At 37.1% G+C, this 14,677-nt stretch overlaps 1 protein-coding gene across 2 annotated transcripts in view; it reads left to right on the forward strand.

Annotated features, from left to right (window-relative positions):
* Window positions 1–14,677, forward strand: part of SRBD1 (S1 RNA binding domain 1) — a 253,401-nt gene that overhangs the window by 222,083 nt on the left and 16,641 nt on the right. The window contains exon 19 of one of the 2 annotated variants that reach the window (XM_055400672.2): window positions 6,375–6,557. In XM_055400672.2, the coding sequence (XP_055256647.2) occupies window positions 6,375–6,557 (183 nt within the window). The remainder of the gene's footprint in view (window positions 1–6,374; window positions 6,558–14,677) is intronic. The other variant, XM_055400673.2, reaches the window with a different exon arrangement.

The following is a 14,677-nucleotide window of genomic DNA, read 5'->3' on the forward strand; positions in this document are numbered from 1 at the left end:
TTCTAATATAAACCTCCTCTTGTACTGTTACCCATCCTTTTCACTGGCATAAATCCTAGCTGTTCATTTCTTCATTCCTTCATTCAATATGTGCAGACTATCTTAATCTTTACTAGGCACTGGGAATACAGCAGTGAACAAATGAAAAAATTCCCTGGCCTCATGGAGTTAAGTTTTAATAAATGAGACAGACAATAAATAAACTAGTAACACAGTTTCAGATGAGTGTTATAAAAATTAAAACAAAGCAATATGACACTATCTTAGGGAGCAATAAACTGCTTTATATGAGTTATTCACTGAAAAGTTATGTGAGCCAAGTTTTGAATGAAATGAAGGAGCCAGTCACATAGGGATCAGAAGGAAGGCATTCAAGCAGAGCAAACAGTATGTGTGCAGCAGCCTAAGGCAGGACCAGCTTTGGTGTATTTAGGAGAAGAAGCTAAGGCCAGTGTGATCAGAGCTCCACAGTGGAAGGACTGGTACAAGAAGAGGCTGCAGAGAAGACTTTGCGATGACCGCTTCATACTCATAGCTGTTCCCCTAAGCGTCGTTGAGGGACTTCCCTGGTGGCCCAGTGGTTAAGACAGTGTGCTTCTACCACAAGGGCCGTAAGTTCAATTCCTGGTCGTGAAGTTCCACATGCTGTGGGGGTGTGGTCAAAAAAAAAAATGGCAGCATAATTGAGTTTCCCCATTTCTTCCTCAGTGAAAACTGGCCAAGGCATTATCAAATGTGTAAATTAAGAGCTAAATTCTCACCTTCTAATCCTGGTAGCACAAAAAGCAAAGAAATTGGGTAAACTTCTTAGCATTTTATAATCATAAAAGACTAGCTTTTATGCATTTCCTGCTTTGGAACTACTTGATTCATTCATTGTGTATTTTTTCTTCTGACACAAAAGTTATAAGCATTGTTTTTTTTTTTCTGGAAAAGACTGAGGGAAAACCAGCCCCTCTGAAAAGCAGAATATATTATAAAGCCATAGTAATTAAAACAGTTTGGTTTTGATGTAGAGATATGTAGAACAGAATAGAATCTGAAATACACTGAAACAGGCAATTTAATTTATGATAAAGGTGACATTTTATATAGTGGGGAAAATCGATTAATTAACCAGTAAAACACTTGGTTAGTAAGTTCAAATAGTATAAAAAAGAATAAAGTGAAAAGTGTACCACAACTTGTCCCTTCAAAATACTTTTTGTATATTCCTCTCAAAAATAAATTTATGCTTATATATATGTGTTTATTATTTTTAAATGCATACAGAACAACTTATGGTATATAACTAGTTGAAACTTGTTTTGTTTCAGTAATATATCTTGGATCTCTTTCCACATATTACATATTGATTTATATCATTCTTTATATATGCCAGCACAATATTTAATTTATAAGTGGACTGTAATTTAATCTAATCAGTGCTCTGTTGATGAACATTTGGGTTATTTTAAAGCCTTAGTTTTTTTCAACTGGTAATGAAGGACTTGAAGATTCATGACTATTATATTTCCTTGACAGGTCATACCTTTATTCAGAATGACTATTGCTATCTTATTGAGTGTTTTTATTTTCAAATCTATTTTGTTTGCTAGCATTGTTGCCATACCTGCCTTTTCAGAATATGCTTTGTATTTTTTATTTTCAAACTTTCTATGACATTCAGGTTTTTATATGACTCATAGATTTTCTGGTTTTGATTAATCTTAATTCATTCACAGTTATTATGCTTATTGATATGTTTGAACTTCCATCTTATATATTTTTTCTTCATGCCTCCTAATTCTTTTTTTTTCATACAGTTTGTTACATTTATCAGTAAACAGGGCTCCTCCCTGTTTTTCTCCTTGTCTTCCTTCAGTTCAGTTCAGTTGCTCAGTTGTGTCCGACTCTGCGACCCCATGGACTGCGGCATGCCAGGCCTCCCTGTCCATCACCAACTCCCGGAGTTTACCCATACTCATGTCCATTGAGTCAGTGATGCCATCCAACTGTCTCATCCTCTGTCATCCGCTTTTCCTCCTGCCCTCAATCTTTCCCAGCATCAGGGTCTTTTCAAATGAGTTAGCTGTTTGCATCAGGTGGCCAAAGTATTGGAGTTTCAGCTTCAACATCAGTCCTTCCAATGAATACCCAGGACTGATTTGCTTTAGATAGATTGTTGGATCTCCTTGCAGTCCAAGGGACTCTCAAGAGTCTTCTCCAGCACCACAGTTCAAAAGCATCGATTCTTTAGCGCTCAGCTTTCTTTACAGTCCAACTCTCACATCCATATATGACTGCTGGAAAAACCATAGCTTTGACAGGATGGACCTTTGTTGGCAAAGTAATGTCTCTGCTTTTTAATATGCTGTCTAGGTTGGTCATAACTTTCCTTCTGAGGAGTAAGCGTCTTTTAATTTCATGGCTGCAGTCACCATCTGCATTGATTTTGAAGCCCAAAAAAATAAAGTCTGACACTGTTTCCACTGTTTCCCCATCTATTTCCCATGAAGTGATGGGAACAGAGAACATGATCTGAGTTTTCTGAATGTTGAGCTTTAAGCCAACTTTTTCACTCTCCAATTAAAAGACGCTTACTCCTTGGAAAGAAAGTTATGACCAAAAGCAGAGACATTACTTTGCCAATAAAGGTCCGTCTGGTGAAGGCTATGGTTTTTCCCGTGGTCATGTATGGATGTGAGAGTTGGACTGTGAAGAAAGCTAATCACCGAAGAATTGATGCTTTTGAACTATGGTGTTGGAGAAGACTCATGAGAGTCCCTTGTACCGCAAGGAGATCCAACCAGTCCATTCTAAGGGAGATCGATCCTGGGTGTTCATTGGAAGGACTGATGCTAAAGCTGAAACTGCAATACTTTGGCCACCTCATGCGACGAGTTGACTCACTGGAAAAGACTCTGATGCTGGGAAAGGTTGGGGGCAGGAGGAGACGGGGACAACAGAGAATGAGATGGCTGGATGGCATCACCGACTCTGTGGACATGAGTTTGAGTGAACTCCGGGAGTTGGTGATGGACAGGGAGGCCTGGCGTGCTGTGATTCATGGGGTCGCGGAAAGTCAGACACGACTGAGCAACTGAACTGAACTGAACTGAACAAAACTTTCACTTTCATCAAGAGGCTCTTTGGATCTTCACTTTCTGCCATAAGAGTGGTATCATCTGCATATCTGAGGTTATTGAGATTTCTCCCGGCAATCTTGATTCCAGCTTGTGCTTCATCCAGCCCAGCGTTTCTCATGATGTACTCTGCATATAAGTGAAATAAGCCAGGTGATGATATACGACCTTGACGTACTCCTTTTCCTATTTGGAACCAGTCTGTTGTTCCATGTCCAGTTCTAACTGTTGCTTCCTGACCTGCATGCAGACTTCTCAAGAGGCAGCTCAGGTGGTCTGGTATTCCCATCTCTTTCAGAATTTTCCACAGTTTGTTGTGATCCACACAGTCAAAGGCTTTGGCGTAGTCAATAAAGCAGAAATAGATGTTTTTCTGGAACTCTCTTGCTTTTTCGATGATCCAGCGGATGTTGGCAATTTGACTTTGGTTCCTCTGCCTTTTCTAAATCTAGCTTGAACATCTGGAAGTTCACTGTTCACATATTGCTGAAGCCTGGCTTGGAGAATTTTGAGCATTATTTTGCTAGTGTGTGCTGCTGCTGCTGCTGCTAAGTCACTTCAGTCGTGTCTGACTCTATGTGACCTCATAGACAGCAGGCCACCAGGCTCCCCCGTCCCTGAGATTCTCCAGATGCGTGCAATTGTGTGGTAGTTTGAGCATTCTTTGGCATTGCCTTTCTTTGGGATTGTAATGAAGACTGACCTTTTCCAGTCCTGTGACCTCTGCTGAGTTTTCCAAATTTGTTGGCATACTGAGTGCATCACTTTCACAGCATCAGCTTTTAGGATTTGAAATAGCTCAACTGGAATTCCATCACCTCCGTTAGCTTTGTTCGTAGTGACACTTCCTAAGGCCCACTTGACTTTGCATTCCAGGATATCTGGCTCTAGGTGAATGATAACACCTTCGTGATTATCTGGATCATGAAGATCTTTTTTCTACAGTTCTTCTCTGTATTCTTGCCACCTCTTCTTAATATCATCTGCTTTTGTTAGGTCCATACCATTTCTGTCCTTTATTGTGCCCATCTTTGCATGAATAGTTCCCTTGGTATCTCTCATTTTCTTGAAGAGATCTCTAGTCTTTCCCATTCTATTGTTTTCTTCTATTTCTTTGCACTGATCACTGAAGAAGGCTTTCATATCTCTCCTTGCTATTCTTTGGAAACCCCAGTAAGACAGTAGTTGCTGAGAAAGGTCATCAGTGGGCAGACAGACTGAAACCACAATCACAGAAAACTAGCCAACCCGATCATATGGACCAGAGCCTTGTCTAACTCAATGAAACTAAGCCGTGCCATGTAGGGCCACTCAAGACGGACAGGTCATGGTGGAGAGTTCTGACAAAATGTGATCCACTGAAGAAGGGAATGGCCAAACCACTTCAGTATACTTGCCTTGAGAACCCCATGAACAGTATGAAAAGGCAAAAAGATAGGACACTGAAAGAGGAACTCCCCAGGTCGGTAGGTGCCCAATATGTTGCTGAAGATCAGCGGAGAAATAACTCCAGAAAGAATGAAGGGACAGAGCCAAAGCAAAAACAACACCCAGTTGTGGATGTGACTGGTGATAGAAGCAAGGTCCAGTGCTGAACCGAGCAATATTGCATAGGAACCTGGAATGTTAGGTCCATGAATCAAGGCAAATTGGAAGTGGTCAAACAGGAGATGGCAAGAGTGAACATCAACATTTTAGGAATCAGCGAACTAAAATGGACTGGAATGGGGTGAATTTAACTCAGATGATCACTATATCTTCTTCTGTGGGCAGGAATCCCTTAGAAGAAGTGGAGTAGCCATCATAGTCAACAGAAGAGTCCAAAATGCAGTACTTGGATGCAATCTCAAAAATGACAGAATGATCTCTGTTCATTTCTAAGGCAAACCATTCAGTATCACAGTAATCCAAGTCTATGCCCCAACCAGTAACGCTGAAGAAGCTGAAGTTGAACGATTCTATGAAGACCTACAAGACCTTTTAGAACGAACACCCAAAAAAGATGTCCTTTTCATTATAGGGGACTGGAATGCAAAAGTAGGAAGTCAAGAAACACCTGGAGTAACAGGCAAATTTGGCCTTGGAGTACAGAATGAAACAAGGCAAAGGCTAACAGATTTTTGCCAAGAGAACACACTGGTCATAGCAAACACCCTCTTCCAACAAGACAAGAGAAGACTCTACACATGGACATCACCAGATGGTCAACACCGAAATCAGACTGTCTTCCTTACCCCTCTTTATCTCCTCTTAGTTATTCCAGCTTTTGTATCTTACATCTGTTCTTCTGGTTATTATCTTTAAATTTGATTTGGATTGGTCTCTGGAGTTAATAGGTGTCTCTGTACTCCTCCTGGAGAAAACTAGAACCAAAGGTCTCTTCCCAACCTTCCTCCCTTCAATGCTGTGTCCTATGGTGAGATAATCTGGGATTTTAGTGTCAGACTGTTCTTTTTATAGATTTTTTACAATATTCATGAGCAGTTATTTAACCTAGTGATTTTTATGGTTCGTGTGCTCGTCACTGTTTCTTATATCCCACATTATCATTTTTCTTGAACTCTTGTTTTTGCTGGAGTTTATACTTAAGAATTTCTTTTCAGAGAGAGTATATTATATGGGTTGTACTGCAGTCCTTACATGTCTGAAAGTGATTTTAACTTGACTGCTATTTTGCCTAGGTATATAATTCTAGATTCAAAATCATTTTGTCTCAGACTTTTTAATCTCTTAATTTTTAAAATTCTGAAGTTTCCCTGTCATAAGTCAAATGTGAGTCTTTTTCTAGTCATTCATTTCCCATTCATCCTGTTTTATACTCAGTAGATTCTTTTGGGGAGCCTATGTTTTTTTTCAGCTCCGAGAAATCACCTTTTCCTTCTCCTCATTTAATTTATTTTCCTCTGTTTTTCTCTGTTCTCTCTTAGAATGCCAATTACACAGGCAGAATCAATTAAGAATGTTTGGGGCGTTAAGTAACAGAAAGCCGTATTAATAGGTTTAAACAAATAAGTAGTAATTTCTGTGAAGTGCATGGTCAAAATCTGGTGGCTGTTTGTGTATATTTGTTTGGGCAGAGAAATAAGCTCATTTTTAATGAAAGGCTCTAACCCTCTGCCCACCCTCTAACCCTCCCACATCCCCACGTACTGTTTATTTTTTTTAATGACAGATAGTATTATTTTATTTTTTAATTAAAAGATAATTGCTTTATAGAATTTTGTTGTTTTCTGTTTTGAATGGTTACAGTAGTCAGCAAACTGAATCTGGAGGCGAAACTCAGGGAGTTGCTGTAACAGCTTCAGCAGGTGTTGAGGTCCCAAATGAGAAGCAAGGCAAGAAAAGGAGCAAAACTGCAGTGAATGTTGTACTAAAGCCAAATCCTTTGGACCAAACTTGTATTCACCCGGAATCGTATGACATAGCAATGAGGTAAGTCTGGGGCCCCTGTGAGAATTCTCTGTGCTCACAGTGAGTTCTCTACAGCAAATGGCCTTTGTTATGGCATAATGGAGACTTTAAAAATATGACCATGTTTAACATGACAACATTTTTGAGAAGTTCCGCATTGCTGAGTTGTGTGGCACATTATTTTATTTCAGTGAGGAATGAAACCATTATTCCTGGAGCAGTGTCAAGCTAATAAACCCTGGTCCTAATGGTGAAGTGTGTGTAATGGAAATTGCATGGCACTCTCCTCTGTTTGTTTTGGAAATTAACAAGACACAAATGACTAGCACCTGGCTTAAAACTTGTGCTTATCTAAAGATAAAGGCCTTTAGTAAACAGCCAGCTCTTAAATTTCATAAGAAATATTGCCCTGCTTAGTTATTATAGAGTCTAAGAAATGATGTACTTTTAATGAGAATACATTAATTAACACGGGGAAAGGTTTGAGTACAAGGGAAAGTTTAGACGTTAAAAGTAAAAACTTTAATACCACATTTGATTAGTTCACGGTTTTTAATTAGTTCAAAAATAGTGACTTGCTACATAACTACATAGTTAAGGCTTCTAGTGAATTAAATGACAGTGAGTTTAAAAATAGTGGACATTTTAATTTTCACTCAATCTAAGATTTTTAACTTGTTTTAAAATAATTTATGTTTGATTATTTTAAGAAATTAATTTAATTTCTTTTAAAATGGTTAAGATTATAAACATTTTAGAAATTTCTATAAACATTATAGAAAACTTAGAAAATAGAAAAAAAATAAAGAATATTCCAGCAACATCAGCAGTGGTATCTTTTTTTCTTCCAATATTTTATTATAAAAAAATTTAAACATAGAGAAATGTTGAAAAAAATTTTTACAATGAATCCCAATATACCCTCACCTAGATTTTATCATTAATATTTTGCTATGCCTGTTTTTTTCACTTATCCATCTTTTTGTCCATTAGTCCATTTCTTTTTTATATATATTTTAAAGAAAATTGCAGATATCAGCACACTTTCAGCTAATATTTTGGCATGTATATGATTAACTAGAATTAAGTAGTTCTTGATTTTTTTGTCTTTTGGGGTAAAATTCACATACATTTAAATTTTAGGTATGTAAGAGCTGAATTTTGGCAAATAAATACCTACATCAGGTAACCCAAACCTCTATCAAGATGTAAAACGTTACCGTCATCCTTAAATGTTCCTTTGTACCCCTTCCCAGATAATCCCTGTTCCAGCCTCTCAGAGCTGACCACATGTTCACATTTTTCAGCCAAAGATTAGTTTGCCTCTTCTTGAACTTCATATGAATGACATCATACACTTGTACTTTTTTGTGTAAGGCTTCTTTCAACATTTAGAGATTTTTTAAATTCATGTTGTAACATGAATAAGTAGCTGGTTCCTTTTTATTGCTAAATAATGTGCCATTGTATGATTATACCATAGTTTATTCTCCTTATTGTAGGAACCTTGCCTATTTCCAAGGTTTTGGCTATTATGAGTAAAGCTACTTTGAACATTCTTGTATAATTTTTGTTGTTGACGTGTTGTTTTCACTTATCTTGGAAAAATACTTAGGAGAGGATTTGCTGGGTCATAAATCAGGTGAGTATTTTTTTTTTTTTTTTTAGAAACTACTAGACTGTTCAGTTCAGTCGCTCAGTCGTGTCCGACTCTTTGCTACCCCATGAATCACAGCACACCAGGCCTCCCTGTCCATCACCAACTCCTGGAGTTCACTCAAACTCATGTCCATAGAGTTGGTGATGCCATCCAGCCATTTCATTCTCTATTGTCCCCTTCTCCTCCCGCCCCCAATCCTTCCCAGCATCAGAGTCTTTTCCATTTTACATTTCCATCAACAATGCTAACAGTTCTCTTTGCCATCATCTGGTATTAGTCTTTTTAATGTTAGCCATTCTAGTGTATTTGTGTATGTGGTAGTATCTCTGTGGTTTTAATCTGCATTTCCCTGGAGACACTGAGCACTTTCTCGTGTGCTTATTAGCCGTTTGTATATCTTCCTCTGTGAACCCTCTGTTCATATCATTTAGCCATTTTCTAATTGAGTTGTTTGCTTTTTTTTGAGTCACGAGAATTTTAAAAACATATTCTGTGTATTAGTCCTTGGTTAAATATATGTTCCACAAATATTTTGTCCTAGTTTGTGGCTTACCTTTTATTTTCTTATTAGTGTCTTTTGATGTGCAGAAGTTTTAAATTTTGGTGATGTCTAATTTATCCATTTTTTCTTCCATATGAAGTTACTACTTTGTATGTGCTAAGAATCTTTTGCCTACTTCAAGTCATGAATCTATTCTTCGGTGTTTTCTTCTTAAAACTTGATTTTAGCTTTTACATTCAGTGATATATCATATATATATATATGTTTTGAAGTAGGGGTCAAGGTTCAATTTCTTTCTTGTGAACATTTTGTTATTCCAGCACCGTTTTAAAAAACAATAGCAAAAACAAACTTCTCTTTACCCATTGTTTTGTGCCTTTGTTGAAAATCGAAGACTGTGTAAGTGTAAATCTATTTCTGGCTCTCTCTTCTGTTTCATTGATCTTTTTGTCTGTACCACACTATCTTGATTACTATATTTTTATGCTAAATTTTGAAGTCAGATAGTGTAAGACCTCCGACTTTGTTTTTCCAACAGTGCTCTGAATATTCTAGAGGATTTGATTTTCCTATAAATTGTAGAATGAACTTGTCAATTAATATTAAAAAAAAACTGATAGGATTCTGATTGGGCTTATATTGAGTCCATAGGTGAATTTAGGAACAACTGATGTCTTCATAATATTTATTGAGTCTTTTGATCATGGACTTACTTTATCTTTCCATCTATTTAGAACTTTTGTCATTTCTGTCAACAGTGTTTTTTAGTTTCTAGTGTAGCAGTCTTGCATATGTTTTATTAAATATATTTCTTGCTTTTCAACTCTATTGCAAGTAGAATTTTTAAAAATTTGTTGCTGATTGTTTTCTGCTAATATGTAAAGACAAAATTGATTTTTAATAGTAACTTTGTGCCCTGTGACCTTGATAAGTTCATTTACTAGTTCTTAGTAGGTGTTTGTAGATTCTTTACATCTCCCTATATAAACATTTAATCTTCTTGCTTTTTGCTTCTCTTCCTTGCCTATTGCAACAGCCAGGGTTTTCAGTACTGTATTGAATGGGCATCCTTGTCCCATTCTTAATCCTAACACACGGTTCTCATTTTTTTAATATTAAAAAAAATTGTGGTCTCACAGTAATTGTATTTTTAGTGTTTGTTTGAGAAGATGCATATATGTACATGAATTTATAGACTTCTTGCTAGAGTTGCCATCTCCAAATTAGCATTTTGCTGTATACAAGCCAGTATCTTTTTTTAATATACACTTTCGTTTCCATGATGTAGTTCGAATGTGGTTTATATGTTCTTCAAGTTCCTTTCTAATATAAGCACACATTTTTGGTTTCTGCATATTGCTTTTTAAAAGGCTAAATAATATTCCATCTAATGACTGGACTATAGTTTAGAAATAGTAGTACTAGTGTGTGCGTGCTCAGTCATGTCTGACTCTTTGCAACCCCATGGACTGTAGCTTGCCAGGCTCCTCTGTCCATGGGATTATCCCGGCAAAAATACTGGAATGGGTTACTATTTCCTCTCCAGAGTATCCTCCCGACACAGGGAACAAACCTGAGTCTCCTGCAGCTCCTGCATTGGCAAGCAGATTCTCACCACTAAGCCACCTGGAAAGCCAATAGTCATACTAGTAGTGGTTCCTTATGATGAATTCCTAGAAGTGGAAGAAGTACTCTGCCAAAGGGTTTGAAAGTTTATGTGGCTCTTAATATACATTGCCAAGTAACATACTGGTTTATAATGCCACCAGCAATGTTCAAGCCTGAGAAACCTTTAATTTCTCCTGTTAGACAGGACTTCTCTGCCAGTTTTCACATAGGCTAGTTTCTGCACGTGGAGCATAAAAGCCCTTACCAGTGACTTCATCCTTCTCTCTGCTTTCTTTGGGAGTAGCCTTGTCTCTCAGAAGCAGAGTACCTGAGAACTCTTTCATGGAAAATTTCTCTACATGAAATTCCACTCTTGACCTTTAAAATCTGGAGGAAAAAATGATAATTTATCTAAATTTGTTTACCATCCCCGTTATCCACTTTGAAACTCTGATAATGGTTTCTAACTTTCAATTATACTTAGTTTAGACATCACTCAACATAGGTAGTTCGTACTTTACATACAGCGTTACAAAAGGATCTTCCCAGGGAGGAGAAGCCCATTACGGATGTGATTAGGTCATCAGTGGTTTGATTTCAGTCCTGTAAAAGTAAGTTCCATTGCAGTAGATTTCACTTTTAGTTATATTAGGAAAGTGGTACAAACATAAAGAGCTTTAATGCTACCCTAACATGATGTCACTCCCCGAAATACACCAAAATATGAAGCCATTAAGTCTTTTTACTTTTGTATTTATGATATTCTCTCTCACATTCATATTTTAGAAAACTGAGATCATGGTATTTTGTAACCTAAGTTAGTCATTTAGTGGTTTTTTAAAAGTCTACTTTTTTAAAAAAAAAACTATTATTTATAGTACTTAAAAGTTTTACTTCTGTGTAGGGATTCTCTATTAAATATTAAAGTGTTTAATATAGGCTGAGATTTTTTTCTAGTTGTTTAATTTTGTATCTGCTTGTAATGAAGGTATGTTTTGAAATATGAATGTTTGATTTTTTATGAAGTAACTGTATTATTATTTTTCTCAAGATACCTGATTTCTAAGATGAATTCAGTGTTCCCATATTTTCTTCATGTTCTTTATAGTTTCATTTTTTTACTCTTATGAATTTTATTGTTGATGATTTCATTCATCACTTTGAATGTACAGAGCACTGTGGTAGGGCCTAAAGAATATAAAAATGAATAGAGTTGATTTATGGTCCCAGGAAGCCTACCAAAACAGGGAGGATGAAACTTAGTCATAGATACCCATGACAGAAATCAATAATTGCTAACAGCCCTTTTGGTTTTTTTTTTAATATAAATTTATTCATTTTAATTGGAGGCTAATTACTTTAAAATATCGTAGTGGTTTTGCCATATATTGCCATGAATCTGCCACAGGTGTAAATGCATTCCCCATCCTGAACCCCACTCCCACCTCCCTCCCTATCCCATCCCTCACGGTCATCCCACTGCAGCAGCCCTGAACACCTGGTCTCATGCATCAAACCTGGACTGGCAATCCATTTCACATATGATAATATACGTGTTTCAATGCCATTCTCCCAAATCTTCCCACCCTCGCCCTCTCCCACAGAGTCCAACAGACTGTTCTATACATCTGTGTCTCTTTTGCTGTCTCGCATACAGGGTTATCGTTACTATCTTTCTAAATTCCATATATATGCATTAGTATACTGTATTGGTGTTTTTCTTTCTGGTTTACTTCACTCTGTATAATAGGCTCCAATTTCATCCACCTCATTAGAACTGATTCAAATGCATTCTTTTTAATGGCTGAGTAATACTCCATTGTGTATATATGTACCACAGCTTTCTTATCGATTCGTCTGCTGATGGACATCTAGGTTGCTTCCATGTCCTTCTATTATAAATAGTGCTGCGATGAACATTGGGGTACATGTGTCTCTTTCAATTCTGGTTTCCTCGGTGTGTATGCCTAGCAGTGGGACTGCTGGGTCATATGGCAGTTCTATTTCCAGTTTTTTAAGGAATCTCCACACTGTTCTCCATAGTGGCTGTACTAGTTTGCTTTCCCACCAACAGTGTAAGAGGGTTCCCTTTTCGCTAAGAGCCCTTTTGAAACACAAACTTGTTCACAGGAGAAAGATTTCATTTCCAGATCGGAATTTCTTATAAGGTTTCATGCAGGAGATGGCATTTGGGCCAGGTGTTTCAGCCAGTAGAAAGAGGAAAAGAGATGTTTAAAAGAGATGGAGATAGGAAAATATAGCTCAGGTCAGATGTGAGGAATAGTTAATAAAAACAAACCTTCATGAAGTATATCCTCATTACCAGGCACTTTAGAAGCTTCAACTTGTTTAAACCCCGCAGCAATCGTATGAGGTTAGTACTACTAATATTACCACTTCTCTAAGTATACAAAGTCCCAGATGGGTGAAGTAAATTGCCTAAGATAATTCAACTGGTGAAACCAAGATTTGAACCAGATTTGTGACACTCCAGAACCTGAGCTCACAATTAAAAAGCTAGTTTGGAACCAGATATAAATGTAATCATAATGGTCTTTCAGATTAAGGGAATCATACCCTTAAAGACAGTCTGTGTTCAGCACAAAAATGTAACAAGACTTATGTTTTGTGTGCTTCTTAAGGAAAAAAAAAAAAGTATCTGGAATATGCTGTCTTTGAGTGTTCTTCTGTATCATCACATGAAATTAGATTCTGTCTTTCCTCTGGCGAAAACATCATTCCTCCAATAAAGGAAACTTTGCCTTTTTTATTTTATTAAGGGTTCTGTAGGAAATGGATTCTTCATGTAGAATATGCAGAATTTTATGCTGTTATGCTGCAAATACGATGTTTTGTGAGTAATGCACCCAAGATAATTCCTTTCGTTATGTTTTCTTTTTAGAATGAAACATGTACATTTCAAAATGAGCAGCTTGATAGTGACAGCGTTTGGTCACCATCATTTTTAAGAGAAGAGGCGGGTGATGAGCAGCAGTAGCATATTCATCCTAGAATTGTACTCGCCTCTGCCAGAAAAGGTTTTTAAGTAAGCAGGAAAGAGTAAGGAATAATGCAAGGTCTTCAATAAATGTCAATTTAAAAACATAGTAAGAAAATCCATATTAGAGAAGGTATAAGAACATGGGATTAAAAATCTACTGTTGCCACAGATAGATTTTATTTCAGTAGTCCTTTGAACCCATTCTGTTCTCAATCTTTTACTTATTTCAGGATCCGCTCACATTTAGCTGGTGTGTCATAGTTCACTGAAAAAATTCAGAGCCACTTTCCTGAGAGTATCTCCCTATCTTTACTCATTCTGTCCCACACTTTGCCGAGCTACCCTTCCATCTCCTGATTCTGTTTCTCTTTATAAAATGTTTATGACTGTCTCTTGTATCTTAATATCTCCATCATTTATTGCTTTTGTTTTGCCCCACAGACCTATAGCTGATCTGGTGTCCCATTCTTCACTCCCTAAAAGCTCAAAGAAGCAACCACTTTTTATTTTACTTCCTCCTAGAACTTCTATCTCAATGTTCCTTCTTTTCATTGCCAAACATCTCAGAAGAATTATCTGCCTCTAATTTTCAGTGCTTGTATTCTCCCAGCCTTTATAGATTGGCTTCTGTCTTTACCACTCTGGAATCACTCTCTCAACAAATAACCTCCTAATTTTCAAAAAGTGGCCTCTTTCTGTCCTTAAACCACTTAACCTATTCTGCTACTTTTGACTCCATTAGCTTACTGATCTTCACGTCTATCCTCTGACGTCTCTTCTTCCTCTGGCCCTCTCAATGTAGATATTCTTCAAGTTTTTACCTTATTCACCTTCTCTTTCTACTCTTCATTTTCCTCTGATGGAGTGTATCCACTCATATGACAGTCTTCATCTCTCACCCTTCCACTGCCAGTTCCAGTCCTGCATTTCCACATCTCTAGTCTAGGCCTTTCCTCTAAGCTCTAGCTCTCCCTTTCCATTTGGCTGTGAGAGATTTTCTCAGGAATATCTTAACAACTCAAACTCAATATATCTAAAAATACAACTTATATCCTCTTTTCCCCTACATTTATAACTCCCTCTTCTCCCATCAATCCTCCTCACTAGCCCTATACAAAAACAAGACAGACAAATAATCAAAAAGGCTTGGTCTTCCCCTCTTGTCCCATGATGAGTGGTTAATGGCACAACTGTCTTTCCATTAATCAAAGCTAGAATTAACAAATTATTCATTTATTCATTAAACATATAGCTTCCAAGTGAGTGCCTTCCATATTCCAGGTACTGTTCTGCAATCTTGATTACATTCAAAGATCCCTGCTCTCAAGGTCACAGACAGTAGACAATAAGCATAATGAATAAGAACAGTG

The sequence above is a fragment of the Moschus berezovskii genome, chromosome 11 (assembly GCF_049115385.1).
Source record: "Moschus berezovskii isolate FMDL1 chromosome 11, NW_MosBer_1.0, whole genome shotgun sequence".
Taxonomy (NCBI): Eukaryota; Metazoa; Chordata; class Mammalia; order Artiodactyla; family Moschidae; genus Moschus; species Moschus berezovskii.